The sequence below is a fragment of the Maylandia zebra genome, linkage group LG9, assembly GCF_041146795.1.
Source record: "Maylandia zebra isolate NMK-2024a linkage group LG9, Mzebra_GT3a, whole genome shotgun sequence".
In the NCBI taxonomy this organism is placed as follows: domain Eukaryota; kingdom Metazoa; phylum Chordata; class Actinopteri; order Cichliformes; family Cichlidae; genus Maylandia; species Maylandia zebra.
Window position 1 is genome coordinate 35,860,296 of NC_135175.1, and position 27,722 is coordinate 35,888,017.

The 27,722-nt window shown below is 48.4% G+C and overlaps 3 protein-coding genes across 6 annotated transcripts in view; 2 read left to right on the plus strand and 1 right to left on the minus strand.

Annotated features, from left to right (window-relative positions):
- Positions 1 to 1,558: 1,558 nt before the first annotated feature.
- On the plus strand, positions 1,559 to 8,132 carry riok3 (RIO kinase 3 (yeast)). The gene is made up of 13 exons (XM_014410918.4): positions 1,559 to 1,889; positions 3,664 to 3,779; positions 3,904 to 4,046; positions 4,167 to 4,274; positions 4,456 to 4,565; positions 4,832 to 4,975; positions 5,047 to 5,174; positions 5,669 to 5,851; positions 5,920 to 6,079; positions 6,220 to 6,300; positions 6,871 to 6,960; positions 7,049 to 7,162; positions 7,321 to 8,132. Exons 1-13 carry the CDS (start codon positions 1,854 to 1,856, stop codon positions 7,432 to 7,434), a joined length of 1,527 nt encoding a protein of 508 aa, XP_014266404.2. The 5' UTR covers positions 1,559 to 1,853; the 3' UTR covers positions 7,435 to 8,132.
- Positions 8,133 to 9,261: 1,129 nt separating this feature from the next.
- rmc1 (regulator of MON1-CCZ1) lies at positions 9,262 to 15,521 on the plus strand. The gene is made up of 20 exons (XM_004572871.6): positions 9,262 to 9,496; positions 9,957 to 10,033; positions 10,494 to 10,578; positions 10,913 to 10,969; positions 11,048 to 11,134; positions 11,445 to 11,585; positions 11,801 to 11,904; positions 11,987 to 12,076; positions 12,174 to 12,279; positions 12,374 to 12,482; positions 12,832 to 12,876; positions 12,950 to 13,003; positions 13,248 to 13,376; positions 13,705 to 13,811; positions 13,901 to 14,020; positions 14,105 to 14,182; positions 14,257 to 14,361; positions 14,516 to 14,584; positions 14,662 to 14,749; positions 14,835 to 15,521. The coding sequence occupies exons 1-20, from the start codon at positions 9,398 to 9,400 to the stop codon at positions 15,050 to 15,052; spliced, it is 1,968 nt and encodes a 655-aa protein (XP_004572928.1). The 5' UTR covers positions 9,262 to 9,397; the 3' UTR covers positions 15,053 to 15,521.
- A 1,155-nt stretch (positions 15,522 to 16,676) lies between these two features.
- rreb1a (ras responsive element binding protein 1a) overlaps positions 16,677 to 27,722 on the minus strand; it is a 54,563-nt gene continuing 43,517 nt past the window's right edge. For all 4 annotated transcript variants that reach the window (XM_076888566.1, XM_004572872.4, XM_012925195.3 and 1 more), the window contains 8 exons: positions 26,059 to 27,712; positions 25,800 to 25,975; positions 25,422 to 25,613; positions 25,165 to 25,326; positions 24,909 to 25,058; positions 24,596 to 24,717; positions 23,565 to 24,288; positions 16,677 to 22,838 (listed from right to left, as the gene is read on the minus strand). In XM_076888566.1, coding sequence (XP_076744681.1) covers positions 22,279 to 22,838; positions 23,565 to 24,288; positions 24,596 to 24,717; positions 24,909 to 25,058; positions 25,165 to 25,326; positions 25,422 to 25,613; positions 25,800 to 25,975; positions 26,059 to 27,712 — 3,740 coding nt within the window. In that variant the 3' untranslated portion in view covers positions 16,677 to 22,278. The remainder of the gene's footprint in view (positions 22,839 to 23,564; positions 24,289 to 24,595; positions 24,718 to 24,908; positions 25,059 to 25,164; positions 25,327 to 25,421; positions 25,614 to 25,799; positions 25,976 to 26,058; positions 27,713 to 27,722) is intronic.

Consider the following 27,722-nt stretch of genomic DNA (forward strand, 5'->3'; position numbering starts at 1 on the left):
CTTTGATCAAAATTGCAAATCAGTTTGTAAAAAGGGTCACCAGCACCTTTATTGCCTTAGGAAACTCGTTCATTTCCACATTGACCAAAAAATTTTAACTTTGTTTTATCGTTCTTTTATTGAGTCTGTTTTATCCTTTTGTTTGGTGGCATGGTTTGGTCAGACCTCTGTCACAGAGAAAAACTCTCTAAATCAGATAGTGAGATGGTCCAGTCGTCTGATAGGTGAGCCACAGTCTTGTTTAGCCTCCCTGTACTCTAAGCAGGTACAGAGGATGGCTTTATCAATCCTTAAAAATGGTTCCCATCCTCTAAGGGGTGAATTTCAGCTTCTTCCCTCAGGACGGAGGTTTCTATTTCCGAGATGCAGGACAAAGCGTTATAGAAATAGCTTTGTCCCCGTTGCTGTCACTGAATTAAATAAGAACTGTTTTTGATTCGAAATATCAAAACTACTATATATGTGCCACAGTGAGTTTTATATATTTACTAGGTATGTGTGTTTTTAAAGGGATGCCAAATGCTGTCATTTTTCTGTAAAGCAAATTTACCTTGCCTTTGGGTATAAATAAAGTTACCTTGACCTTGACCTTGACCTTCCTGCAACAAATAAAAACGATTATTTTATCCAATTTTCTGATTGTTTCATTTTTTGCTTTTATTTTTAAGTCCCACTTGGGCGGCTTCCGGTTTGGTTAATGTAAACACCGCGTGACTTTACACACCTGTGACAGCGAAGCGCGTTCGCGAGTCAACCTGTGCTGACAGATTGTAGGTCGTGCGCGCAGCCGCACAGTCTGAACGCGCATGCGGAACGCGCAGAGATGATGAAGCTTTCAAATACGTCATTTTTTTACATTTTATTTCACATCGAAAATTTCACCTTTCACACCACACACGTGCTAATATATCATTTTCAATATAAATATTAATAATCTTTGTAACTGATTTAGCTGCTTGATTGTTAACATGTTTTATTATATTCTAAAAAGTTTCATCTTTAATCGTCTTTTTACTGATTTCTTTTTAATACGCGGTTCATTCAGGGGGCGCTGATGCGTTTCCAGCCCAGCTGAGAGATGGAATCTGTCCAGGGTGTCCCGGGTCTGCTCCGGGCACACGTCCGGGCACCAGTTTACCCAGTTTGCCTGGGACAAGATTACTGGGTTGGATGTGATATCTGCTAGCTGATGGTAAACGGTGGTTACATTTCTGGCTATTGAGGCTAAATCATTTATTTGTCTTTTATTTTATTTTCATATAATAAATGAAAAAGAAAATAACATATTAAAAGTAGAAAATGATACATCACTGGAAAGAAGCTTGATTTGTGTTACTTTTTAAATAAATTGATGCTCATGCGTTTTTTTTTTTTCAGATTTTGTGACTTTTTGACCTCCAGGCGATTTTAAATCAATGGAGTGGAAGAAAACAACTAAACATTGAGATTAAAGATGCAGACATTTGGATTTCAGAAGATTTTAGTTCTGGAAACGTATTAATTTAAAAGTGGGAGGGCTTTTATTGTGAAGGCGGGCAGTAGTGTCTTAGTTGAACAGTGACGTTCTTCCTGTCGTGCTAAGGGTCAACTGTTCTGTGAAGCTCCTCTGTGCGGCCTCTTCTGCCTCCTTACAGCCGTTGGTTTATTAAAAAATCTTCTGTTTCCGGCTCGTAAATTATTTCTGTCGCGGTTCCGGAAGTGTCCAGCACAGTTTGGCTCAGGTGTCACAGCGCGTGGAGGTTTTTATTCACCTTACTTTCTGGAAGTTTCAAAGCTAACGTTAGCTCAGCAGCTAGCCATCATTCACCCCACGCGGAGAGAATCGATCTATAATCATCATCATCGTCATCATCATGGATCAATCAGGAGTCACAGCGCAGACACCGAAGGTAGGTCCCTCCTCTGCCCGGCTCTCCTGCCGCGGTTATCGGTTAGACTTCGGGGAGCGGCCGCGGCTGCTGTTAGCCGCTCCCAGTGCTACCATGGCGGCTGTTTCCTTTAAAGGCTCTGGTTGCAGATAACCCGGGAGGCACCGGGTTAGCACCGAGCTGTGTGTTATTTTAGATAACAGCCTGTCAGCTGGTGGTTAAAGCAGGAGATGAGCTCACCGATGCTTCAGCTCAGACCACAGGCTGGCCGGTTTGACCCGGACTGGACCGGGCCAAGACAGCCTCTGTGATGACACACCTCTAGATTCCACCTGTTTATCCCGGAAACGTTTCGTGAGCCAAAGGTTTAGCTTCACATCGAGTCCGGGAGAGTTTCAGCCGTAACATCAGTTTTCCTTCGTCACAGAGAAATCAGCTGCCTGTGGGCTTGAACTATAACAGAAGTGACGCTACAGAGGGAGCTGCGGAGGCGCAGACTGTCCTGTAATCAGAAAACAGTGTTTGTTTTACTGTCAGTAAACAGGAAGTGTAGTTATCGGTCTATAACATAATTACTGTGCTGTAGTGGCTCGTGAGGGGGTCTGAGTCAGTGAGGAAAACGGTGAAACTTCAGGAAATCCAGTTAAAAGTCCTCCATAATTTCCAAAGTCCGGTGGACCAGAGTGGAGCCTCTGCCGGGCCATTTGTGGACTCCGGGCCTTATATTTAACACTCCTGCCCCAGACTGTAAATAATAACCAGCTGTGCTTCAGACATGTCTGAACATGTTCTTCTGTGCCTGGTGTCTCAGGCCCACCTGTAGCTCCTGACTCACCTGTTCATGCAGCACCGAGGCTCGACTGAAGGCGGACTGGAGGAAATAAGAAACATCCATCTGTGAAAAACCAACATTTAAAAAACACTAAACTCTCGACTCCGTTTCCACCAGTTTAAACTTCAGCTCATTGGCTAAAATAAGCTCTGACTGCACCAGTATTTGAATTTTATTAGCTGATAATCAAGAAAAAGTTTTTATGATGACAGATTTTTCTTATCTTCTGTTTTTCTTTCTGATAATTTGTCAGATAGTTTTTGTCATTAAGATATCCTGAGTTTGGGGGACGTCCGTAGAGTAAATCAGGACATTTTGGGGGATTTTTGGACTATTTTTTGACCAAATAATCAATAACAAAGATTCCAGAAAACAATCCAGAAACTGTTGGTATCAGGAGAGAAATGATGTCATACAGTCCCGTGTTGGACTGCACACGCTTCACAAAAAGGGAGTGTGATATAAAATAATATATGTATATGATGCAAAAGATAAAAGCTCACCACAAACACATAAAATAATAAAATGTGTAAAACAGAAGTAAAAACAATAAATATCCATTTAAATCTGTGGAACATTAAAGAATGTGTGTGAATATAAACAGTGAATTAGTATAAAACTGAAGATCAAAGAAACCTGAGGTAATCGTAATGTCAGTAACATGATCCAAGTACTCTGATTACTCATGTGATTACTGATTACTCATGGCCATCTCCCTGTACAACGCATCCACTTAACACACTGTTTGCTGCTACAACTACACATGTTTCTTTTCCAACTATTTATTTATAAGTGACTTATGTATGTATGTATGTATATATTGTACTATTCTTAGTTAGCGTATTGTCTGTCTTGTCTTAATGTTGGTTTAAAATGGAGCACTGTAACAAAAAATAATTTCCCCCAGGGATCAATAAAGTATTCTGATTCTGATTTCATGTGTCTATTCCTTGTCACTGTCAGAGCCCGTGGGGTTCGGCGGCCCCGGCGGCTCCAGCCTGCTCTCTCGCTGAGGTGATGAGCGAACAGCTGGCGAAGCAGCTGGACGAGGAGAATGCCGTCTTCCCGGCGCTCTCTGAGTAAGAGTTCCCGTTGAAGCTTCTGAGGGTTAAAAGTTTCCGTCCTGTTAACGTCAAACGTTCCTGTCGTCAGTAAATCAAGAGCTTTAAAAGGTTCTCAGGTGGTAACGCGTCTGTCTCTCAGTCCTGCAGCCGAGCTGCTGCCCGACGACGCCCCCGACACCACCAGCGACCTGATGCTCGCCCAGATGCTGCAGATGCAGTTCGACCGCGAGTTCGACGACCAGCTGCGGCGCGAGGAGAAGAAGTTCAACGGGGACAGCAAAGGTGATTCAGAAAGCTTCGGGTTATGTGAAGCAGTTGAAGTTCTGAAGGCGCCACGGTCGGCGTGTCTGTGAACGGCGGTTAATAAAGTTTAATTCAAAGTGTGACACGTTTCTGTTTTAGTGTCCATCTCCTTCGAGAACTACCGCATGGTTCATCCGTACGACGACAGCGACAGCTCCGGGGACGAGGTCGACTGGCAGGACACGAGACACGACCCCTACAGAGCCGGTAGGACGCCTGCAGGGGAGGACAAAATCACAGCAACACGTCAGAGCGCCAAACGGCGGCCTGACGCGTCAGTCGCTGAGCTTCTTTACACTCTGTCTCAACTTCACCATCATCCTTTTCTGTGTGTGTGTGTGTGTGTGTGTGTGTGTGTGTGTGTGTGTGTGTGTGTGTGTCGTCTCAGACAAACCTCAGACCACACCGAGGAAAGGCTTCACGGGGAAGGGGAAGAACATCACCACCAAACATGACGAAGTGACCTGCGGCCGCAAGAACACGGCACGCATGGACAACGTAAGATGGCCGAGCTCGCTTTGCTTAAATATCTGATTTGTAGCTCGTTGTCTGAAAACAAAAAGAGTTCTCGTGTCGCTCAGATGAAGCCTGCGCGGCTTTCAAAGCTTCGTTTTGGCCTCAGCAGCACGGCAGGTTGAAGTGGGACGCTGTAGCTGCTGGGCAGCTCCGGGTGGAGCAGGTGGAGAACAGAGTGTGTGCGTCTCTAACACAGCAGGTATCAGCCGCACCGCCGTTTTCATTGCGTGCCGTTCTCCCTCGTCCAGTTTGCCCCGGAGGTCCACGTCGGTGACGGCCTGGGGATGGACCTGAAGCTGTCCAATCAGGTGTTTAACTCCCTGAAGCGGCACTGCTACAGCGAGCAGAGACGCAGCGCCAGGCTGCACGAGAAGAAGGAGCACTCCACCGCCGTACGTATGGAAACGCCCTCCGCCCGCTGCAGGATGCTGAAGCTCTCTGACTCCTCCTCCTCTCTCCTCAGGAGCAAGCCGTGGACCCTCGCACTCGCCTGCTGATGTACAAGATGGTGAACGCCGGCGTGCTGGAAAACATCAACGGCTGCATCAGCACCGGGAAGGAGTCTGTGGTGTTCCACGCCGACGGAGGGAGGTGAGCGGGAAAATCAGCCGCGAGGTTACAAATGCTTTGAGACGGGAAACGCACACCTGCCCACAGGTGGTGTTTGATTTACTGTGTCCGTGTGTGTCCGTGTGTGTCCGTGCGTGTGTTCGTGCGTGTGTTCGTGCGTGTGTCCGTGTGTGTGTGCGTGTGTGTCTGTGCGTGTGTGTGCGCGTGTCCGCGTGTGTGTGCGCGTGTCCGCGTGTGTGTGCGCGTGTCCGCGTGTGTGTGCGTGTGTCCGTGTGTGTCCGTGTGTGTCCGTGCGTGCGTGCGCGTGTCTGCGTGCGCGTGTCTGCGTGCGCGTGTCTGCGTGTGTGTGTCTGCGTGTGTGTGTCTGCGTGTGTGTGTCTGCGTGTGTGCGTGTCTGCGTGTGCGTGTCTGCGTGTGTGTGTCCGCGTGTCTGCGTGTGTGTGTGTGTGTCCGTGTGTGTGTCCGTGTGTGCGTGTGTGTGTGTGTGTCCGTGTGTGTGTGTGTGTGTGCGTCAGCCTGGAGGAGCAGCCCGTCCCAGACGAGGTGGTGCTGAAGGTGTTTAAAACGACGCTGAACGAGTTCAAGAACAGAGACCGCTACATCAAAGACGACTACCGCTTCAAGGACCGCTTCAGCAAACTGAACCCACGCAAGATCATCCGTCTGTGGGCCGAGAAGGAGATGCACAACCTGGGCAGGTGAGTGGAGTCCACGGGGGGGCGGCGGGAGCCGCTCCGTGACCTAAACCCCGGCTGTGTGCTTTCAGGATGAAGAAGGCCGAGATCCCGTGCCCGGAGGTGGTCCTGCTGAAGAAACACATCCTGGTGATGTCGTTCATCGGCAAAGACCACGTCCCCGCCCCCAAACTCAAAGACGCCATGCTGAACTCAGAGGACCTGAAGAACGCCTACTACCAAGTCCTCCACGTACGTACGCCCACAGGAAGTCCGCTTCTTTGTTTTCATTCCTTTCTCCTGCAGACGTCTCTGTCAGGATTAAATTCAGTTTCATTTTGAGTCTGAGAAGAAGACGTCTGACAGCGGCTACTTGCCGTCTTCCCGTGCAGGTGATGCAGCAGCTGTATCAGGAGTGCAACCTGGTCCACGCCGACCTCAGCGAATACAACATGCTGTGGCACGAAGGGAAGGTACAGCTCAAAGTCAAAGTCAACTTTATTTGTCGATTCTGCCACATGTACAGGACATACAGAGAATAGAAACGACGTTACTCTCAAACCCTAGATAAATAGCAAATGAACATTTAAATATAAGAGTGATTAAAAAATGCAGGTAAAATAATTAAAAAGTAAAAATTTAAATAAATACAATTTTACATATAACAAGAAAGCTATACAATATACAATATAATGGGTAAATGACATTGGGTGTAAACCAGGCAGAGTAGTGCAAATAGGCAAATAGTGCAAATGGAGATTTAGTAATATACGGTAAGAGAAAGTGTAACAACAAAGTCTTATGAGGTAATGGCAGTCCAATGCTCCACAAAGTGACTGGTAACTGGTGCAGGCCAGTGAGTGAGTCAGAGAGTGTGTGTGTGTGTGTGTGTGTGTGTGTGAGAGACAGAGTTCAGTGAGACCGTGGAGGAGAGAGGGGAGAGGGGGCAGAATCGGGAGGGAGTTAAGCTGCCCTGCTTTTACCTGTCCTCCTCCCCCTCTTACCCTCTGTGATGTCATCAGTCACCCTCGCTCTCATTGCAGGTGTGGCTGATTGACGTGAGTCAGTCCGTGGAGCCCACCCACCCCCACGGTCTGGAGTTCCTCTTCAGAGACTGCAGGAACGTTTCCACGGTAAGCCCGTCTCCTCTCTGCTGGATCACGAAATTTAAACCTGACTCACGATTTCACTCGTTTTTATTTAAATCGTTTGTCGCTCCAGTTCTTCCAGAAGAGAGGCGTGAGCGAGGCCATGAGCACCTATGACCTTTTCAACGCCGTGACCGGCCTGAACATCCCCGTGGGCGCCGAGGACGAGGCCGAGTTCATGGCAGAGGTAACGCAGATGTTGCAGGTTGATGATCCTCAGTTATCAGGGTTGTCTGATGTTTTGGTGCCGGTTAAATTCTCGTGGGGTCGTTAAATTAGAGAAAAAGTTCAACACTGTGTGGTTAAGAAGCAGCTGGAGTCACGCGGCGTCTCTCTGCTCGACAGATCGTGGCGCTGGAGAAGAGGAACGAAGACCACATCCAGAAACGAGGCAAGAAAACCTTCCCGGTGACCTCGGAGGACGGCGGCCCCCCTTTAGAGCCCGACGCCGATGACTAACGCCCGCACAGCTCGCAGATTCTTCATGATCCCGCCGTGTTTTTAGACAAATCCGAAAAAGAGATGAACGGAGGACGAGGACGACGCCTCGGCACCTCCAACCCACCACCCTACTCGCTGCTTCCTGTAAACGGGAAGAGTGAGGGGGCGGGGTTAACGTTTAATCACATTGGACGTTAAAGTCAGAGCGTCAGACGATCAGAGGCGGTTTCCTGAGGCTCGGGTCTTCCTGCTAAGATTGTCCCACGCTGCTCGCAGTGTGTGTTTTTGTAAACGCTTCGTAGATTAAAACCCGACTTCAGGGGGAAACGAGCTGCTGCGTCACCGAGGCGCTCTTATTACCATCACGCTGCAGGAAAACAGATTTACCCTCAAAAACTTTAGAAACAAGTAGAAATCAGCTGAAACCTCACTGTTGTAAAATCAAATGAATAAATTTTTCTTCTAGTAAAAACATTAAAGCTCCTGTTTTCCTGTGTTCAGGAGGCATGGAGGGTTGGGTCAAAGCAGGAAGTTCAAGAGTGAGAATGAAACGTTATGAACAGGTCTGCTGATTTCAGATGTTTACAGTGGAGGAGAGCAGGTGTGCCTGCAGGAAGCCCTGCTGTCTGCTGCTAGCTTCAACAGTAATGTCGGGTTTTCAACAGGATGTTGGTCTCATGGTGCAAATTCAGAATAAAACACAAACATGGAAAATTCTTCTTGTTGGCTTTTATTTTGTAAGAACATAATCCTTATCTGTGAGAACTCAGGAGCTCCAAGGGAAGTAAACACTAACCAGCACATGATCTGTCACATGACTTTGTGTGAGGGGGACTTCCTGTGTAAACTGATGGCCTTCAGAATAAAATGTTTTTTGCCCTCCAGTTTGACCTTACTTTGGAGGGATGCTAATAAATCAAGAACGTCCACGTTAACTGTCCTAAAGCAGGACTAGTCCTGTAGTGAACATTAAAAGTGTGACGAAACATAAACGGGCTGATAAGCTGATCACATCTCTCGTAAACAGGTGTTCAACGGGTGCTTTCCTTTTTTATCTGATTATTATGATTCCTGCTCCAAACACGGGATCTGCTGGTGTTTCATGTCAGCTGCATCCATCTTCAGGCACCCATCCACATCCAGGAGGAGGCGTCCTGGTCACATGCTGAACCACCTTGGTTTGCACCTTGTAATGTGGAGTACCGTTTCCTGTCTCTCAGGCGGAGTCCACGCACTCTTTGGAAGAAGATCGCTTCTGCTGGTGCCCACAGCTGTTGGTAAGAGATGAGGTCAGGTTGGTAAATCTGCTTCACAGATGCTGCTCCGCTCTCCCCTCACTCGTGCAGAAGACACTGAACAACTTTAACTTTGTGAAAAACGGCCTCAGACATTTCTGATCTTGTCTCTCGCACCCGATTGCTGAGCACCCCTGTGCGAGCTGGGGGAAAGTAATTTCCTTCTTTATGATCCGCTTGTTTGATTTGCCCAAAACTTGGACATCGGATGATGAAGATGAAGCTGTCAGGCAGGAGGAAAACAGGAAGAGGTTCACTGATGTAGAGAAAGAGGACGCACAGAGGGTTGATTCTAGGGAAAGAGTGACACGGAGGCTGATGATCTGCTGTGGTCACTCTTACAGGGAGCAACTGAAAAAAGATGAAGGAGAATAAAAATATCTCCTAACATATAAAGTGATACACTAAAAATAATAAGCACCAGTATTGTTGACTGTGCAGTGACCTGCAAGAGGCAGTAGCTCAACTCCCACAACAACGCCACTGCTGGAAGCCTCCTCCGTTTTATACAGAGCCTCAGAGGATATGAACATCTAACAATAAAACTCCTGCTTTTATTGTGAAGGCTGCAGTGGAAGTCGTGTCTCTGGCCGGTTGCTTCGCTCTTCTTCCGCGATCAGAGGCCGGAGTCTGGAGGCAGAACCGAGCGGAAACCTGCGAAATAAAGCGGCGGCCAGGTGCGAAGGATGGCCGAGGAGCATTACCTGGAGCTGAGCGAGAACCCCGTGCAGTTCGAACATGCCTCGAGCGTCAACAACGTCTTCTTCGACGAGGCCAACAAGCAGGTGAGCTAACGGCTAACAGCTAACAGCTAGCAAAACTTCTGCCGGCGGATTTAAATGAATAAGTTCAAAAACTGGAACATTTCCGGTAAAATGTGACAGTGGAGTTTCTTTAAAACATATTTAATAATTGATTATTTTATTTAGGATGTTAACTGGCTTAAATTAAGCTCTGACTATGAAAAATAAGAAGTAACCCGGAGGACTTCACTCACTGTCAGCTGCTATTAAACTGCGATTAATCTGAACCACGATCAGCTGACGTGAAATTCTCCCAAACATGCTTCATTTTGTTTGGTTCGTTTTTACAGGTGTGGCCTCTTCTTCGCCATATTTGAGTGATAGAGGACATTTTCATCTCTTGTGTCAGTAAAAGTTGCTCAGACTTACACCGCTCTGGTGTTTGCGTGTTATATTAAACACACCTGTGTGCAGCTGTCCGACATCTGTTTTCTTTCTCCAGGTGTTCGCAGTGCGTTCAGGTGGAGCCACCGGGGTGGTGGTTAAAGGTCCTGATGACAAGAGCAGCGTCGCCTTCAGGTTCGTGGATTTAAAGATAAAGCACGTCCGTGTTTTTAATCTTTATTTGTACCTGTCGCCACATGAGGGTAAACCTTCACAGCTCTGGGTTATTCTTGGTGGTTGAAGCCGGGCCTGGAGATGCTAATGAAGGCGTTGCACACAGCTGGGTATGCTTTGGAAGGTGTTCTTCAACTCAAACCCACGCTTCCCTGTGACCCCCCCCCCCCTCCTTTATGTGTGCAAGTTCCATCTAAAGTGGGTTTAGGTTATCTCCCCAATGCCTGACGACGCTCTGAAAGTTGAATAACTTGTCCCAGATACTGAAACTCTCGGCTTCATGCTGCTGCTGGGTCTTTAAAGCCTTCAGGTCAGAGGTCAGAGTGACTGGAGAGGCTGAAACTGGAGCAATGCGTTCACTGGCAGTGTTTAGATCAGTAAAACGGGAATGCTTATGTAAACTGTGTGTTTGACTCGTCAGGATGGACGATAAAGGAGAAGTAAAATGCATCAAGTTTTCCATCGGTAACAAGATCCTGGCTGTGCAGAGAACCTCCAAGTCTGTGGTGAGTTCAGGGACACTCAGACATGGTCTTAATAGGCGCAGAGGAGCGGCGGGGCTCCTGCCTTATTTCGCCTCATTGTGGTCTCGTTTCTAAAATCCTGCACACTTATTTGATAAAACTGTGCCTCTGCCTCTAGTGGAGAATTTATGATACAAACCTTTTTATTTGTAAATGTTGAATTTTTTGTTGGAAGTTCAGTTTTTATTGTAAATGTTTGTTATTTTTTTCCTTCTGGTCATGCAGGTCACGCATGCTTGGTTAGCGATGGTTTCAAATGTGACGTTTCTGTTTTGAATGTTTCTGATCCGGGCAAACGCTGTTTTTGTGTTGGCAGGATTTCATCAACTTCATCCCCGACTACCCGCACACAGAGTTCAGTCAGGAGTGTAAGGTACGCTGCAGTTCCTGCTGTTTGCAGGCCGTCTGCTGACGGACGAACTGGGCTCATGATGTTTGTGTCGCTCCGCAGACGAAGAACGCCAGCATTTTAGGTTTCTGTTGGACCAACTGGAACGAGGTCGTCTTCATAACCGACCAGGGAATCGAGTTTTACCAGGTAACCCGAACAGCTCGCCCACAGAGAGCTGTGCTGAGTGTTCGGCTCTGCGTGGTCATGTGACTCAAATCTTCATACAATGTCCTCTGATTGGAGAGTTCAAAGGAACAATTCAGTGTTTGACCTGTTGAAACGTCTCATCTCCATGTGTGCGTTCTACAAGGACAAACAGGAAGTGACATCAGTTTGATGCCTGGCACTTTGGTTCTCGTCATTTAAGACGATAAACGTGAAAAGTGTCTGTGTGTGCCTCAGGCTCACCTGAGCTTTACCTGTTCAGCTGTGATGTCATGACCTCCTGTGTGCTCAGGTGTTTCCAGACAAGCGCAGCCTGAAGCTGCTGAAGAGTCAGAGCATCAACGTGAACTGGTACCAGTACTGCCCCGAGACCGCCGTCATCCTGCTGTCCACCACCGTGCAGGGGAACATCCTGCAGCCCTTCGCCTTCAGGGTGAGGCGGATACTCACGTCGCTATAGCAACACAAAGCCCGTCATTTTGATTTCAGTGTGCGTGCGTTCATTGGTCGGTTTAGAGGCCGTTTCTGTGCAGCAGCACATCCACATCGCTTCATTGTGCATCCTGAATGGATCATTTCTAGAGTGGGCGTGGCTTCACCTGCAGTCGAGGTCAGCTGATGTGAGGAAACTTTGTTTTGCTGTTCCAGAACGGGACCATGTCCAAGATGTCCAAGTTTGAGATCGAGCTGCCGGTTGTCCCCAAACCCGCCAAACTCAGCCTGTCGGAGAGAGACATCGCCATGGCAACCATGTAATTCACAGGCTGGGTTATTTTCTTTTGTTTGTGCTGCACTTAAAAAAACAACAACAATGACTTAACTATGTGTTTGCAGCTATGGTCAGCTGTACGTGATGTACCTGAAGCATCACTCGAGGACGGCCAACAGTCCCAGTGCAGAGGTGGTGCTGTACCACCTGTCCAGGTAAACGCTCCGCAGCGTCTGCTGATTGCTGGACTGGAGCTTTAAAACGCGCTGACGCTTTAAATCCAGGCTCTCGTGTTCCCTCTGTGTGGCTCAGGGAAGGTTCCTGTAAGAAGAGTCACGTGCTGAAGCTGAACACGACGGGCAAGTTCGCTCTGAACATCGTCGACAACCTGGTGGTGGTTCATCACCAGAGCTCGCAGGTTAGAGCCCCGTCCTTCCTCTGAGGCGCCGGGCACGGTGGAGCTGATGATCTCAGGTATTTTTGTTAAACCGGCTTCATGCTCTGTCATTCAGACCTCGCTGATCTTCGACATCAAGCTGAAGGAGCCCGACTGTGCCCTGAACATCCACCAGCCCGTCCTGCCCGCCAGGTCCATCCACCCCTACAGGATCCCGCTGTCAGGTACGCACGAAAGCTACCAATGAATCAAGATGTGATCGAACTGCAAACGTTCAGCTTTGAATAGATGAAATGAGTTAGTTGAACAGGAAGTATGTGATTAACAGCAGAGGAGTTACAGGCACCCGTGAGAAGAGCACAGAATCGAACCTGCGCCTTTAAGTAGCTGTGAAACAGAAGTGAAGCTGAGAGGAGCAAAGCATCGAAAGCTGGGATTAGAATCCGAAGCGTGAGGTTGGCACCGACTGCAGACCTCTGCTGTTTATCGACGATGCTGCTTAGTTAGTCGTGAAGGTGACGCTCTGCTGTGAAGCTGTGCTTCTTCTTCACCGTCCTCTCGTCTTCCCCGCAGGGCCGGCGGCCGTTCCTTCGCAGCCTCCGGTGCCGTGTCAGCTCTGTATCCTTTCCTCACAGTAAATGTTTGATTCGCTGCCAGTCTCAGGCGTTTCTTTTCCTCAGCGTCACTCCAGACTCCTCCTCCTGGAGCGTCTTCCAGCCAGACATCATCATCAGCGCCAGCGAAGGTGAGCAAACGCAAACGCACAATGGAGAAAATACACTTAATGCTACGTTCAGGGTGAATCCATGGTGGGGTTGAAGTTCAGTCCAGGCGTCTCCTGCAGTAGAGCAGCCCTGATGGAAATCCTGTTTTATCTGAGCCCGACGTCAGAGACGTTTCATTTTCTCGCACACAAGTCAAACAACAATTCTGTGAACGGACTAAAAATGATTGTTCCACCATCCACAGCATCATTTCTGCTGTTTCAGGTTACCTGTGGTACCTGCAGGTGAAGCTGCCGCCCACAGTCAACCTGCTGCAGGACAAAGGCAAACTGATGGACTTCCTGTTACGGCGCAGAGAGTGCAAGATGGTCATCCTGTCGGTCTGCTCGCAGAGTGCGTATCTAACCGCCGCTCGTCTTTAGACTCTGATCAGAAATCGAAGCTGATGATGAGACGGCGCTCTGGTTATGAAGAAAACCAGAGCGACTCACCTGAGGATGCAGCTGCTCCTCTGGGTCGACGTTTCTGCTTCGATGCTCCGTAAAACATAAAATAAGCTGTGAGCCAGGAATGAGGGGATGTAGAAACCAGTGAAACCAGTAACACCAGGCACAATCTGAGGCAGCAGCTCGACCTGTAGTTCGCACATTCATGCTGTTATTTCCTCTGAACGGCGAGCTGTGCCACGAGCCAAAGTCCCACTCTTCTGTCTGTGTTGCAGTTCTGGAGGTCGGCGAGAAGGGAAGTCTTCCTGTTGTGGCGACCGTGTTTGACAAACTCAACCAGGTGTACAAAGATTACCTGGAGGCGGAGCAGAGCTACACTCAGGTGAGGCACCCACGGAGCTTCCTGCTCCCTAAAGTCACCTGATCTGATTTCTAACAGGGTTTTTTTTTTTTTTTTCCCCCCGTTTGCAGGCGATGGAGTCCGGACCGAGCCGAGGAAGCGCCGCCCAGAAGCGTCCGGTCAGAACTCAGGCCGTCATCGACCAGTCGGACATGTACACGCACGTCCTGTCCTCGTTCACGGAGAGGAAGGTACGCCGCACGGGCTCCTGTGAGTTTCCACCCAAACGTTTTCAAACCAGGTGATGTGATGAACTTCCTGCTCTGTGCCCGCAGGGCGTCTCCCACAAGTTCATCATCGCCGTGCTGATGGAGTACATCCGCTCTCTGAACCAGTTCCAGATCACCGTCCAGGTAACTCAGCAGAGCCACGCGAGCAGGCTGGGATTGTTACTGGTCCTGGTAACACCTGTAATGGTTTTTTCCAGCATTACCTGTACGAGCTGGTGATCAAGACGCTGGTGCAACACAACCTGTTCTACATGCTGCACCAGTTCCTGCAGTACCACGTCCTCAGCGACTCCAAACCTCTGGTGAGTTCAAACCAGGAGCTCATCCTGAGACGCCGAGTCTGCGGGTCTGTCGACGCCCCTCATCTCCCGTTGAGCCCGAGCAGAGCTCGTCTTCCTCGACGTGCTGGTTACGTCCATCGTTTCAGTGTCTCATTGTTGAATTGTGTCCTCTCAGGCGTGTTTGCTGCTGTCTCTGGAGAGCACGTACCCACCCGCACACCAGCTGTCCCTGGACATGCTGAAGGTACCAAACAAGCTTAAAAACCTTCACGTGGTCATTTCATTGGTTCATCGCTGTAAACTTCCTGTTTGCGTTCACAGCGTCTGTCCACGGCCAACGACGAGATCATCGAGGTTCTGCTGTCGAAGCAGCAGGTTCTGGGCGCGCTCAGATTCATCCGCAGCGTCGGTGCGTTGATCCTGAGGCGTTTCCTCCCTCACACACACGAATGTGTTTAACGCAAACTCGCCCTGACGTGTTTCTCCCGGCGCAGGTGGCCACGACAACGCGTCTGCGCGGAAGTTCCTGGACGCGGCGCAGCAGACCGGAGACCAGATGCTGTTCTACACGGTGTTTAGGTCGTTCCAGCAGAGAAACCAGCGACTCAGGGGAAGCCCCGCCTTCAACCCAGGTGAGCACTGCGAGGAGCACGTGGCTCACTTCAAGCAGCTGTTTGGGGAGCAGGCGTTGATGAAGCCCTCCACCGTGTGAGCCCGGTCTCCGTGGCGAGGAGACGACTCGACGGGACGCAAATCATCGCGTACGTTCACGTGCACACGAGTGTCCTGCTGCAGGAAACCGTGAGAGTGTGACGCCACAGAGCATCCTAGCATGCCGCCCCCAGGGTTAAGAAAAGGTGGTGTTACTGTGGCCCGATCCCTGCTGCTCCACCTTAAATGTTAACAGGATGTGTTAATTTATGATGATTGCTTTTGCTAAAATCTTCCTCCTCTGCGGCTCTAACACCTTCATGCGGTCGGGTTTACCTGCACAGGTGATCCTGATATCGCTCTGATATCAGCTGTTGTGGGAGGGGCCAGAGCCTGCACCGCTGTGTGTTTGTGGGGTGAATGTGAGGTGTATATTCTGTAAGATAAAGATGAATTATTGTGCATGAACAGGTTTTAATGTCATGAAATCCAACATGTCTGTGTGCAGCTAATAAAGGTTTAACTGAAAATCCGTTGTCAGTTCCATCCATGTCCTCACACACACCTCAGCCACTGAAGGACTTTTCTCTAACGTTCAGCAGCTTTGGGTTCATGACTGCAGCCTGGAGTCGAACCTCCAACCAGCAGAGCTGCTCTGAGCTACACCTGTCAGCACGAGGATCACACAGCGTCCCGGTTTCCATTTTCAGTTCTTGTACCAGAACATTTTTAACTGATAGGCGAAAATTTCAAATGTTTGGCTCCAACCATCGACGTGTATGAAGGAGAGTTTGGGTTTAGTCTGGACATCTCGTTAAAATCTGATGGCATTATGAACAAAGCACCATCAGACTGTCGCGTGCAGTAACATCTGGAAAGAGTCTGATCGTCAGTTCAGTTTTTTTCTTTTGCACTGCAGTCCATCATCAGCCCCCCAGAGCCCGAACCTCAGCGTGACTGAAGCAGTGTGGCGCCATCGACAGACGGCTGAAAGCTAAAGAAAAGCTTTGAATGTCCTTTAAGGCTGGAGAGCTGCTCCTGAAAGAAAGCTGCCTCAGAGTTCAGGCTGCGGACTTCTTGAGAAGTCTCTCTACTCCGTTTTTGTCTCATATGCTGTGGCTTCACGTATGTTTGCAGATGCTTCAGTAAACGGCTCCTTCCATTTCCCAGGCAAAGAAATGTGGCGTGGGCCGAGACCTTCGCCTAAGGTGTGGCTGCATGTGCAAGGAAACTTTAAAAGTTTGTTTCGTCAGATTTGGTCGATGATTCTGTACATGCCAGATTCAGATGTTAAAGTTATTGATCTCTAATCATTCAGATTGACACTTCAGTGTCATCACCCAGATATCCATAGATTCATGGCAAAACGTGCTTCTACAGGGACTCTGGTCCTTCGAGATGCAGAAAAGAGTACCAACTCTACGTCCTCTGCTGTACTTTTACTCAACACTGAAGTATGTCTATCAGACGACAAATAAAACTTTAGGAATCTGATAGAAACCCTCCTATCCCACAAAAATACTACACTACAGCGTTAAAGAACACAATGCAATGTAGTGTAAGTATGAACTGAATAAGATCAGATGTTTTCTACAATAACTAGACTGGAATTTGTTTTTTTTACATAACATTTGCCTCCTAAAACTGTCATTTAAACACTTGTGACAAAAAAGCCGTGGACGGTCTTTGATTCACACACCTTTCCTTGATATATTCTTTATTGCTTTCTCTTATTGGGTTGAATACAGAACAGGTTTACATCTCTTGACTTTGTGAAACACTGTCATGTTTGAGAGGACAGACGAGGGAAACCACCACAGAGGAAAAGAAATCAACGTTTTTCAGACGATTGTGTCTTAATGCTTTCTGATTGAGGTCCAGCATTTGTGCGAGTGTGTTTAGAAATCTCCTCTCTGACGTTCCCTTTGACCTCTGACCGGGACGCAACATTACACAGGAGGGCGAAACCGAACCAGAGGAGGACTTCAACCAAATATCTGTGTGTGGAAGGAGGGGGGGGGTCTGTCTTTTAATCCAACCACACATTTGTTTTTGACGAGTTCACAGTCAAGTGCTAAATGTAGTGATTGACAGTTCTGACTCATTAAAAAGAAAAAAAAGAGAGACAACGTAATCAGGACAAGTTGCAACTCAGGAAATAAGAACATGAAGCATTTTGAATATGGATTCGTGAAAGACCCTGAGAGCGAGGTTATATATAATTTCATATATGTGTGTGTGTGTGTGTGTGTGTAGCACAAGAAGTGATGAGAAAAGAGAAATCATCCATAATTGAACAAATTAGATTAACATGCAAAAAAAACAAAAACCTAACCTAAAAGTCACCCTTTAACTGAACACAATGGATTTTCACAGTTTTATACGCATTTATATATCATAGAGAAAAAAATAAGAAACAAAAACTAACAACACAATAAAACCAATAGACCCAAACAATCTGTTCTCAACTCATATACAGGAGATCTACATAAAGCTTTTTGGATTCAGAGGGATTCTTATTGCTAGTCCGATTCGCACCCCGGCCCGCTGCACCTATGGTGAGCCGGTTAGTCCACGACACAAACCATCAGTTTCTCAAAACAGTTCTGCAGCATAAATGTGATACTCTTAATACATGGCTTCTTCTCAAGTCATTGTAGAAACTAAACACACACACACACACACACACACTCACTCGCCTGGGCTCCAAATAAATACATTTAAAAACAGTCCACGTGCATTCGAATGGAAGTCCAGTATTCATATGGCCGTGCGCACACACACACACACACGTAATCCAGAGGGAGCACAGAGGGAGCTAACAAAACAGGAAACAGTTCAGAGAGAAAGGGAGGATTTCCTCCCGGCCACGAAACTTATTAACTCAACTGTGATTAACATCATGGTTAACTTTACTCGCTTTGACTAGAGTGGCAAAGTTGCAAAAAAATAAAAATAAAAAATCACCAATCTATCTTAGGAACAAATTCATTTAAAAAACATTACTGAAGTAAATCTATGGAAATGCTGATACATTCTATTAAACTCTGAGGAAATGCTTCAATTATGGAAAATTTTAAGCCGCTGACAAACTATTTAGACGACGCTATCTTTATTTAAAAAAAAAAAAAAAAAAGACCGGGTGTTAGCATTTTAGCTAACTTTTAGCTAGTTTCTTCCATAATCTGCTCCATAGTTTGTTTGTTTTTTAAATTTATTAAACATGATTCAAATGCGTTAATCAATCGATGCTGACTAAGCTAAAAATAAACAAGCTAGTAAGCTAGCTAGCATGATGGATTATTGTTAGCCACTAGCCTACAAGCTTTAATAATTTTTTTCAATTTTGAGCAACAACATAACTGCTAAGGCACTAAAACAGGAGGAAAAGCCAAACAAACGCTTTTGATCATCTTCGTATTTTCCAAATCAAAATGATCTAAATGCAAATATATAAATTTTAGTTGTAGTTTTCACAGCTTTAGATGAGATGTTAGCTGCTGAAAATAACGGAGGAATGAATGCTGTATTGGGACTCGCTCTGCTTTGAAAGAAACTAATATTTAATTTTTATTCATTAACAGCTCAAAAAGGGAAATTCTACATTTTTATCGTACTTTAGCTTTCTAAATTTCATTAAACGTTTGTGAGGCCCAAATGATTTGATGTATTGACAAAAATATAAACATTACAGAATGGAGGAAACTGACTCCCTTTCTCTCTTGATTGTGTTACGACAGTCCATGCTAATATTACTAATAGTATTAATAGTAGTAGTAGTTTTGGAAGTTGTTAGTGCCACTTAACGGCAGCTACAAGTCAGCTCAGTTGTGGTTGTTCAATATATCTCGAGTAAATGGCTGACTGCTGCTGGCCTACAGTTCCGTTATGAGCCGCTGAGGTTTGATTTGCTTATGAGGTTGCTTGATATTTAAAAAAAAAGAAAAAAGAATCTGTACAAGATTATTAAGTATTATCAATCTTTACATGAAAAAGAAAACATATACATGCTATCAGGATCAATAGCCCTGATGTTATGGGTTCGTTTGGATAGGCTGGTCCAGGGGTGACGTTAGCCCTTTTATTTGTGTGTGTTTGTGCAGCGGGTAATACAGTTCGGGAACACAAAATAGTGTCGTGATTTCACCCCCACTCCAACCGACCCATCCGCCCATCCCTCTCACCCCTTCATTTAGCTCCTCTTTCAACGTACAGCTAAAGGGATCATTTTGAAAATGAACTGATTGTCTATAATGCCAAATTCTTAACCACAAATCCACCTTAGGGCTGGGCGATAAAACAGCAACAGAGGTTATCACAGTATGAACTCAATAAAAATTTAACAAAAGCTCAATAATGGTTTTGCGAATGCTGGAAGGGCAAAGATATCCTCAGAAAGGTAACTCTGCTTCAGTAGTTTGGAAATGACATTTGGCAATTTATAATCTGGAGAATGAACAGATCAGCTAACATCAGGCATTATTTTTTCTTCAAATAGCAGAAAGTAATTACAGTCCCAAACTAGTGTTGTTAGTAGACGCAGACCCTCAATTCCATACGACTTATCCAGCAGCAAACGTCAACATTTTCAAGCACCGGGCCTTTAAACTTCAAATAAATAATGCACTGATTTATATTAAAGTAACTATGTATGGAAGCTTGTTTCCTTCAGGAAAAAATAATAATAATAAAATAATAAAACAAAAGTAATCGCCAGGTAAAAGGTGTGTCAAAATTTTAACAGTTCAGTTTAGATATTTCAAAAATTGAATAGTACTATTGAGTATCTTGATTTTTAAGGTTACTGCTCAGTAAAAGCAGAGATATCAAGACATGAAATTTTGAGTTGGTAAGTTTAACTTTCAAGTTACTTTTCAGGATCTTGAAATTTCAAGATACATAACTTGAAACGTCGACCTATGGAAAACAAATACATTTCCCCCCGAATTGCAGGAACAAGCTTTCACAATAACAACTATCAACTGATATTTATTTATTTGTTTTTTAAATTGTGCTCAGATTCTTAGCCTCATCGCCCAGCCCTAACCAACTCTCACTACATAGTTTCCAAAACACAAGCAAAGTACATGTCAAATAGAAACTGAACGTTTTCAGTTGTTCTCTTTGTATCAGCACAGATGAACACAAAAGAGGTACAAGTCCTCATGTACTTTCAGAAGAAAAGGTGGGGGTAAAATGGGACAAGCCGTGCTAAACAAGTCCAGGGCCAACTCAAGAAACACGGATAATACTGTAAGAGGACTAGCTAGGCTGACACTTAGCTAGAAATCCTGCTAACTAGCTTAGTCATGTTTGGTCTTATCTAATCCGGTCAGTTAATATTAGTTAAGATATGTTTTTACCCAGTAGGTAGGTGATGTCCCAGGATCCAATTAGCAAAACCCAACCTTGTAATCAGAGCTAGCTAGAGCTAACTAACCAAACCAAAACATTAACAGAGTAAACACAAGTCTGGGCAGGCTGGTTAATTCTAGCTAGCCTGTAGCATTTTTAGCCTGTGGGCGATATGTTGGAACCCAATAAGAAAACCTAAGCTTATATTAGAGATAAGAAGGGCCAACTAACCATACCAAGTTATTTAACCAAGTTAATCCGTTGCTAGCTTTGTTATAGTCAGTTATTGCCATCTAATACTACCTTTTTACTATTTTGATATCTTAGGGTTTTTATCATCTTGCCTGCTCTGGTCAGTTTTTCCAAACTAACTCTAACATTTTCTAATGTCTAATTGCTCCCGAAGAAAAGCTGATGCCAATGTAGGTAAAATACCGCTAGCTAGCATCATACCGGTTTTTAACCGTGGTATTAACAAATTCCTTGCCATTTCTATGTTCTACTAAATTAGCTTCTATTTGGGTTAGTGTGCATGCCGTGTTTGAAGCTACACTAATGAGTTAGCCCTGGCTTGCTTTGATTTGGCCCACAGTAGAAACCTGGCCTGCAGAGCATTAGCCCAGCTTAGGAAGACATAGGATTTAAAGGGTTGCCTACAGAGCTGCTCGTCGGTTGCTTTAATGGTTGCAGTTAAAAAGCAGAAGTTGAGGTAAACTGAACCTAAGTCAGGTATTAGCGGCGTTACACATTAGCACGCTGGAGGCCCTGTAATAAACCCTATAAGAATACTAGGGGGTGACGATGAGAGACAGGTGGGAGTCGCGCACACTCACACTCACACCCATACACAAACAAAACCTTTTGATTTGTTCAGTTACATATATATAAAAAAAATCCACGAAAATGAATTCCCATCCCTACACCTAAATGTCACTGGTAATCGCACACATGCAGAAAAACAGAAAATACTCGAGCATCACGTGCCTCATGTTTAACTCTCTGTACACACATGGAATCAACTGAGAATTATTATGAGTGAGAAATTATGAGCACACACACAGGCCGACTCACAGGGTGGCTTCAGGGATCAATAGTGTGATGGGTTTAAAAAAAACAAAACAGGAAGAAGAAACACGGAGAACACAAACACTATTTTCTGCCCTTTCAAGAGTTCCTCTTCACACAGAAATGCGACTTTGAGAAGTTCGTGAATGTTTTCTTGTGTTTTGCCGAGCCGGCCAAGAGTCGGAACAACGGCGAGGCGTTTTCCAGTTACAAAAACAAAACAGAAAAAGGGCTACCTCGGTCACACGGTGGCAGGCGGCCGCCAGTTGACGGTGGTGGTCTTTGTGGTGAATCTGGGCCGCTTCGGCAGCCGTGCAGCTGTCGCCTCGCTCTTCAGTTTTATCCAAAACATATCAAAAATATCGACTGGTCAAACCGGACAAGCGGTTGGTGAATTTCTAATTTAGGAAATCCGAAACGTTGTGAAAGCATATTGTTCAGACACGTGTGTCGCGACGTCCAGCTCTTAATTTAAATACCGAAGAAGAATGGCAGATGCCATGTCTCAGTCTCTGTCTGTCTCTTGGCGTCTCCAAAGTTGATCATTTCTCTAAGAAAAATCTAGAACAATAATAAATCGTAACTTTATTCTTTTTATTGCTGAAATATAGATTCCCCCGCACAAAAAAATCTTATGTAAATCATTGTCATCATAAAAAGCTATAAAAATTAGATCCATTCTCCGTAATAATGCAGATAAAGATATAGCAAAAACATCTTTTAGGACTAGTAGTAAGGCACTTCAAGAAAACGAGGATTTCGTCTCTCTATCAAAAAGGGTTTCAGGGCTGGTTTTTGCATCGTCATCAAAGGTGTAGCGTCTCTCCGACCGTATGGCACTGCGGTGTTGTGGTTAGGGGTTCGCCCTCACTCCACGCCCACCAGAGGAGGCTCTCCGTTGGGCAGGATGTGTTCCAGAGGGGGCTTGGCGTGGATCTCCAGCAGCCCCTGGATAAAGCCCTGGGTGGGGGTGGCTGCTGCCGCTTCCCCTGGCGGGCAGTTGGTGGAGGAGTGAGAGGGGTCTTTGGAGGCGTTTGGGTCAGATGTCAATTCGGCGCTAGTAGTTGTCTTTGTGTCAGTAGCTTGGCGGCTGGGAGTCGAGTCGACGGCGGTCGCAGGATCCGAGTCCCCACCGGACTCTGTTGGTTTCGAAGGGCTCTGTTCCTCCCCCTCGTCTATCACGTCCTCCTCCTCCAGCTCCTTCATCCCGGCTGCGGCGCTCCCGCACTCACTCTCGTTCTCTGAGGGCGGGCAGGTGGAGGTCGGGGTCGGGGTGCAGGAGTCACCGTCCTCGCTGCCGGCGTCGTCGTTGGCGCCAGAGGAGCCGTCAGCACCGCGGGGTTTCAGGTGGATCCTTTGGTGCCGGACCAGGCTGTGCTTCAGGGTGAAGGTCCTCTCACAGGTCTGACACTGATAAGGACGCTCACCTGGAGGCAGGACGAGCGAGGAGTCAGAGCGAGGAAGACAGTACAGGTAACAACAACAAAGACAGTCATAAATGTATAACCACAAAAAGACCACAACATTCACAGCCACAGGTGACCTGTGTGACCTCAGGTGTGTCGTACCTGTGTGTGACCTCAGGTGTGTCGTACCTGTGTGTGACCTCAGGTGTGTCGTACCTGTGTGTGACCTCAGGTGTGTGACCTCAGGTGTGTCGTACCTGCGTGTGACCTCAGGTGTGTCGTACCTGTGTGTGACCTCAGGTGTGTCGTACCTGCGTGTGACCTCAGGTGTGTGACCTCAGGTGTGTCGTACCTGCGTGTGACCTCAGGTGTGTCGTACCTGTGTGTGACCTCAGGTGTGTGACCTCAGGTGTGTCGTACCTGTGTGTGACCTCAGGTGTGTGACCTCAGGTGTGTGACCTCAGGTGTGTCGTACCTGCGTGTGACCTCAGGTGTGTCGTACCTGTGTGTGACCTCAGGTGTGTGACCTCAGGTGTGTCGTACCTGCGTGTGACCTCAGGTGTGTGACCTCAGGTGTGTCGTACCTGTGTGTGACCTCAGGTGTGTCGTACCTGCGTGTGACCTCAGGTGTGTGACCTCAGGTGTGTCGTACCTGCGTGTGACCTCAGGTGTGTCGTACCTGCGTGTGACCTCAGGTGTGTCGTACCTGTGTGTGACCTCAGGTGTGTGACCTCAGGTGTGTCGTACCTGTGTGTGACCTCATGTGCCGGGTCAGGTCCTGCAGAGACCAGAACCTCTTGGAGCACACGTTGCAGATCTTCTTCCTCTTGTCCACGCGTCCTCCGGATGACTCGCCGCCCTCCAGGCTCTTTGGTTCTGATGCCTCTTCGTCGCTCCTCTCCTCCTTCTCCTTCTCCTCTTCCTCCGACTCGCCACTGTCGCCTCCTTCAGTGTCGCCTCCCTTTGCTCCTTCCTCTGTCTCCATCTCTGTCTCCTTCTCCTCATCGCCGGGTTTGCTCTCCGGCGCCGCCTCTTCCTCCTCCTCCTTTGCTGGAGTGGCTTCCTCCGCTGTTGGTAGAGGTGGAGTCGGCGTATCCTCTGAGAGGTGTGCCCTCTCGTGGCGAGCGAGCGTGGTGGCGTAGCGGAAACTCTTCTTGCACACTCGGCAGACATGTTTGTAGTCCGGCTGCTGTTTTGCAGCGAGGCTGTAGGACGAGGAAGATGAGGAGGAAGCGGGCGTGTCCTTCTCCTCTTCTGGGCTCTCGGGCGCTACTTGGGGAGTGGAGGTAGCGGGTCCACATGAAGATGAAGATGAAGATGAAGAGGAGGAGGAGCAGGAGGGCTGAGAGGACTGCTCCTCCTGGGCGGAGCCTGAAGATGACGTGTTGAGTTTGAAGTCGATGAGCTTCTTGCCAAAGTTCAGGTCCAGACTCTTGTTGCTGTGGCAGTCGTCATCGTCGGTGCTCTCCACCTGGAGGAGGGTTTTAACATTTATGACATCATCACATGACATGTGAGGCGTCTTTTTTTTTTTTATTGACCTTTTTTGAAAAGAACAGGCTGCTGAAGGTGCTGCAGCACCCTCTGGTGGACGGTTGAAGGTTTGAATGACCACAAAAACAAAATTAAATATAGCGTCGATCTTACATCCTGTGAGCCGAATGTGTGTGTAATCTGCAGTTTACGTATATTTTACTCCATAATTTTGCTTTACAGAGAAATACTGTTTGTATCTCAGTGCTGGGCTTTTTAAAGACCTGTTCCCACAGCTATGTTACCTTGCTGCTGTTTGGAGGCTGTTTGCCCTGTGCTGCTCGGGTCTCCTGCGCCCCCTGCTGGTCCGGCTGCTGTGTGGTTTCCGTCTCCTGCTGCTCGGCAGGTCCGGGAGTCGGGCTGAAACCTGCAGCACAAAAACAGCTTCAGGCGATGATTTAAAGGGTGCCTAACATCTTCAGACATCAGCAGACTCCAGGAACAGGGCAGTTCTGCAGTTTGACTCTGGCACTAAGGTGAAGCCCTGGATTACTTCAGCTCCACTTCCTGCCACATGACACCAAATCTTTCCTTCACGACTCGTTATTAAAATGTTACCTTGGCTTGGTTTGTGGGTGGGGCTTTCATGGTTGCCTTCACAGTGGGTGGTGCTATCAGAGGTGGGGGCGGGGCCTGAGTCTGTAGATGAAGCGGTATTGCTGAGGTTTTGTGCTTCTGGTGCCATCTGCTCCGTCTCTGATTGGCTCTCTGTGGGAGACAGTCAACAATCAGTGCTCTGAACTCATCTTGTGTTGGTTGCCGCGGGAGACGCGTCTGTGGATGTAACGGTGATAAAAACTGGTTGTTCTCTGACCGGCGCTCTCATGCGAGCCTTCGTCGCCGCCTTTCTTCACGAGGGCGCCGTTGCGTCGCAGCGTCCTGTGGGTCACGCCGTGCTTCCTCAGCAGGTGGCGCTCACAGTTGGATTTGGTGGAGAAGAAGGCGTCGCAGCGCGGACACGGGAATGGCTTCTGACCTGGGTGAAGACCAAACGAGAACCAGGTTTCCATGGAGTCAGGCACTGGGGCGGTGCTCAACACCAGTTTAGTGTGTGTGTGTCGTGGTCATTACCAGTGTGTGTCAGCATGTGTCTCTGCAGCGAGCTCGCCCACGGGAACACTCGGGGGCAGAAGGGGCAGGTCAGCTTCTGGACAGAGTTGGAGTAAGCGTTCTTCTTTCCTTTGGGCTGATTCACTGCCGCCGGCTTCGCCTCCTCCTTAGCTCCGCCCTCCTTCTCCTCCCCTCCTGTTGCTTTGTCACCATCTGCTCACAGAAAGAGTTTGAATTAAATCAAGGGAAAAATTCAACCTGCTAACAGATACGTTTATTATCGATGACTAAAACAAATGAACATTTAAATATTTTTATTTGGGTTCATTTGTAGTTTTTATTTTTTTGACTGTAAGTTTTGGTTGCAGGAGTTTCCTGGACACAGTTTCCTGCCCCCACCTCTCTTTCCTGCCAGGTCAGCAGCGCCTGTCTGCAGGTAGTTGCTGAACTTGTTGGCGTCTGTGTTGGCGAGCATCTTTTCCACGCTGGCAAACTCGCCGCTCGACTCCAGGTCGATGCCGCCGACGGCCTTCTCCTTCAGGCCGAGGCCGGCTGCCTTCTTCCTGGGCCTCCTCCTGTTGGAGAGAAGGTGGAGTCAGCGGGAGCGCTGAACATAGCAGCAATGTGAATAAAGTTATTTGAAATGGCGCCCACAAACCTGGAGGGTCCGTCGGAGGCGTCATCGCTCTGTCCCTCCAGGCCGGCCGAGGCTGCGGGGGCGTCTGTGGCGGAATCGGCCTGAGAGGAAGCGACGCCGGCAGCGTCGCGCTTCAGCAGGTCTGGGGCGGCGGACACAGAGCTGATGATCTGAGCGATGGAGGCCAGCGGCGGCAGCTCTTTGAGGGTGCCGGAGGGTGAAGAGGTGGCGGGTTTGGGGAGCAGTGGTTTGAGGCGCTGGGCTCGCGCCGCGTTGGGGAGAGAGGTCGGGGAGGAAGTGGAGCCCGGGGGCAGCTGGTAGCAGCCGAGCTGGGGGTGGGGGTGAAGCGGGGAGGGGCCGCTCGCCATCTTCTCGTCCTTGGACAAAGCCAGCTGCTGCTGCTGCTCGACGATGCTGCTGCCGCTCTGCTCCGTCTTTATCTCCCTCAGCTCGCCGCCGCTCGCCGCCTCCCTTCGCTGTCTCTTGCTGGGGATGGACAGGTCGATAGGCTGGTCCAGGTCGGCGCAGTCGAAGGGGGGGGCGACGCTCTCCAGTTTGACCCCAGGTGACCCCGTCTGGCTGCCAGCGCCAGCGCCGCGGCCCTTGGCGGAGAAGTCGAGCGGCTGGTCCAGTTCTGCAGGATACGTGACGTTCGCCAGTTCCTCCACCTTCACGACCGGGATCGGAGGCTGGCTGATGCCGTTCAACGCCAACGGTGTGGTGCGGGCAGTGGCGAGGGCGGTGGCGGGCAGCAGGGTGGCGATGTGCTCCTCGATCTCGCGCTCTTGCACCTCAGGGTGCTGCTTCAGCAGGTGGTGGATGCAGTTGCGTTTGGCTAGGAAGGCAGCGCCGCAACGTCGGCACTCGAACGGTTTCCTCTGGCAGCCGTTGTGCGTGCGCAGGTGGATCTGCAGCGCCCGGTACGTTTTCAGGTCCTCACCGCAGAACCGGCACAAGGTCTCGGCTCCGGTGCAGCCCGTCTCTGCGTCCTGGGTGGAGGTGGTGCCTGTAGTGGTGATGGCGGCTGCGATGTTCGCCGTGGTTGTCGAGGTGACGTACTTGATGTTTTTCTCGATGTCCTTCCTCGAGGTCTTGGCGTGCTTCTTCCTGAGGTGGCGCTCGCAGTTGGCCTTGACAGTGAACGGATAATGGCAGACGCGGCAGACGTAGGGGCGCTCTCCGCTGTGCGTGCGCAGGTGACGGATGAGCGTGGCTTTATCAGGAGCTACATAGTCGCAGATGTTGCACTGGTGGGGCAGGATGCCGAGGTGGAAGCGCATGTGTGCCTGCAGCACGCCGGAAAAAGCGAACACCTGGTCGCAGAAACGGCACGGGAACGAGCCCGAGTTGTTGCCGCCTTTGGTTCCTGGCTTTCTTCCGCTAAGTCCCACCTCCTCGTGTACAGCTGTAGTAGCAGCAGGCGGCGAGTCAGACAGGGGGGTGTGGGCCTCATTCATGCACTCCGCGTCCATCTGCCCGCCGTTCCCGGCTGAGGACGAGGAGGGCGTTTTGAAGAGCGAAGGCGTGGGAGGTGGCAGGCTGGGGCTGATGCAGCCCAGTGAGGCCTGCTGGGAGCTCTGCAGCGGCGGAGGAGTCGTCGTTGTGAGGCTGGAGCGAGGGCTGATGGGAGGTTTGGGTTTCAGTGGCGGCATCGCCTTCTGACCCTGAACTTGACCTGCAGGAGG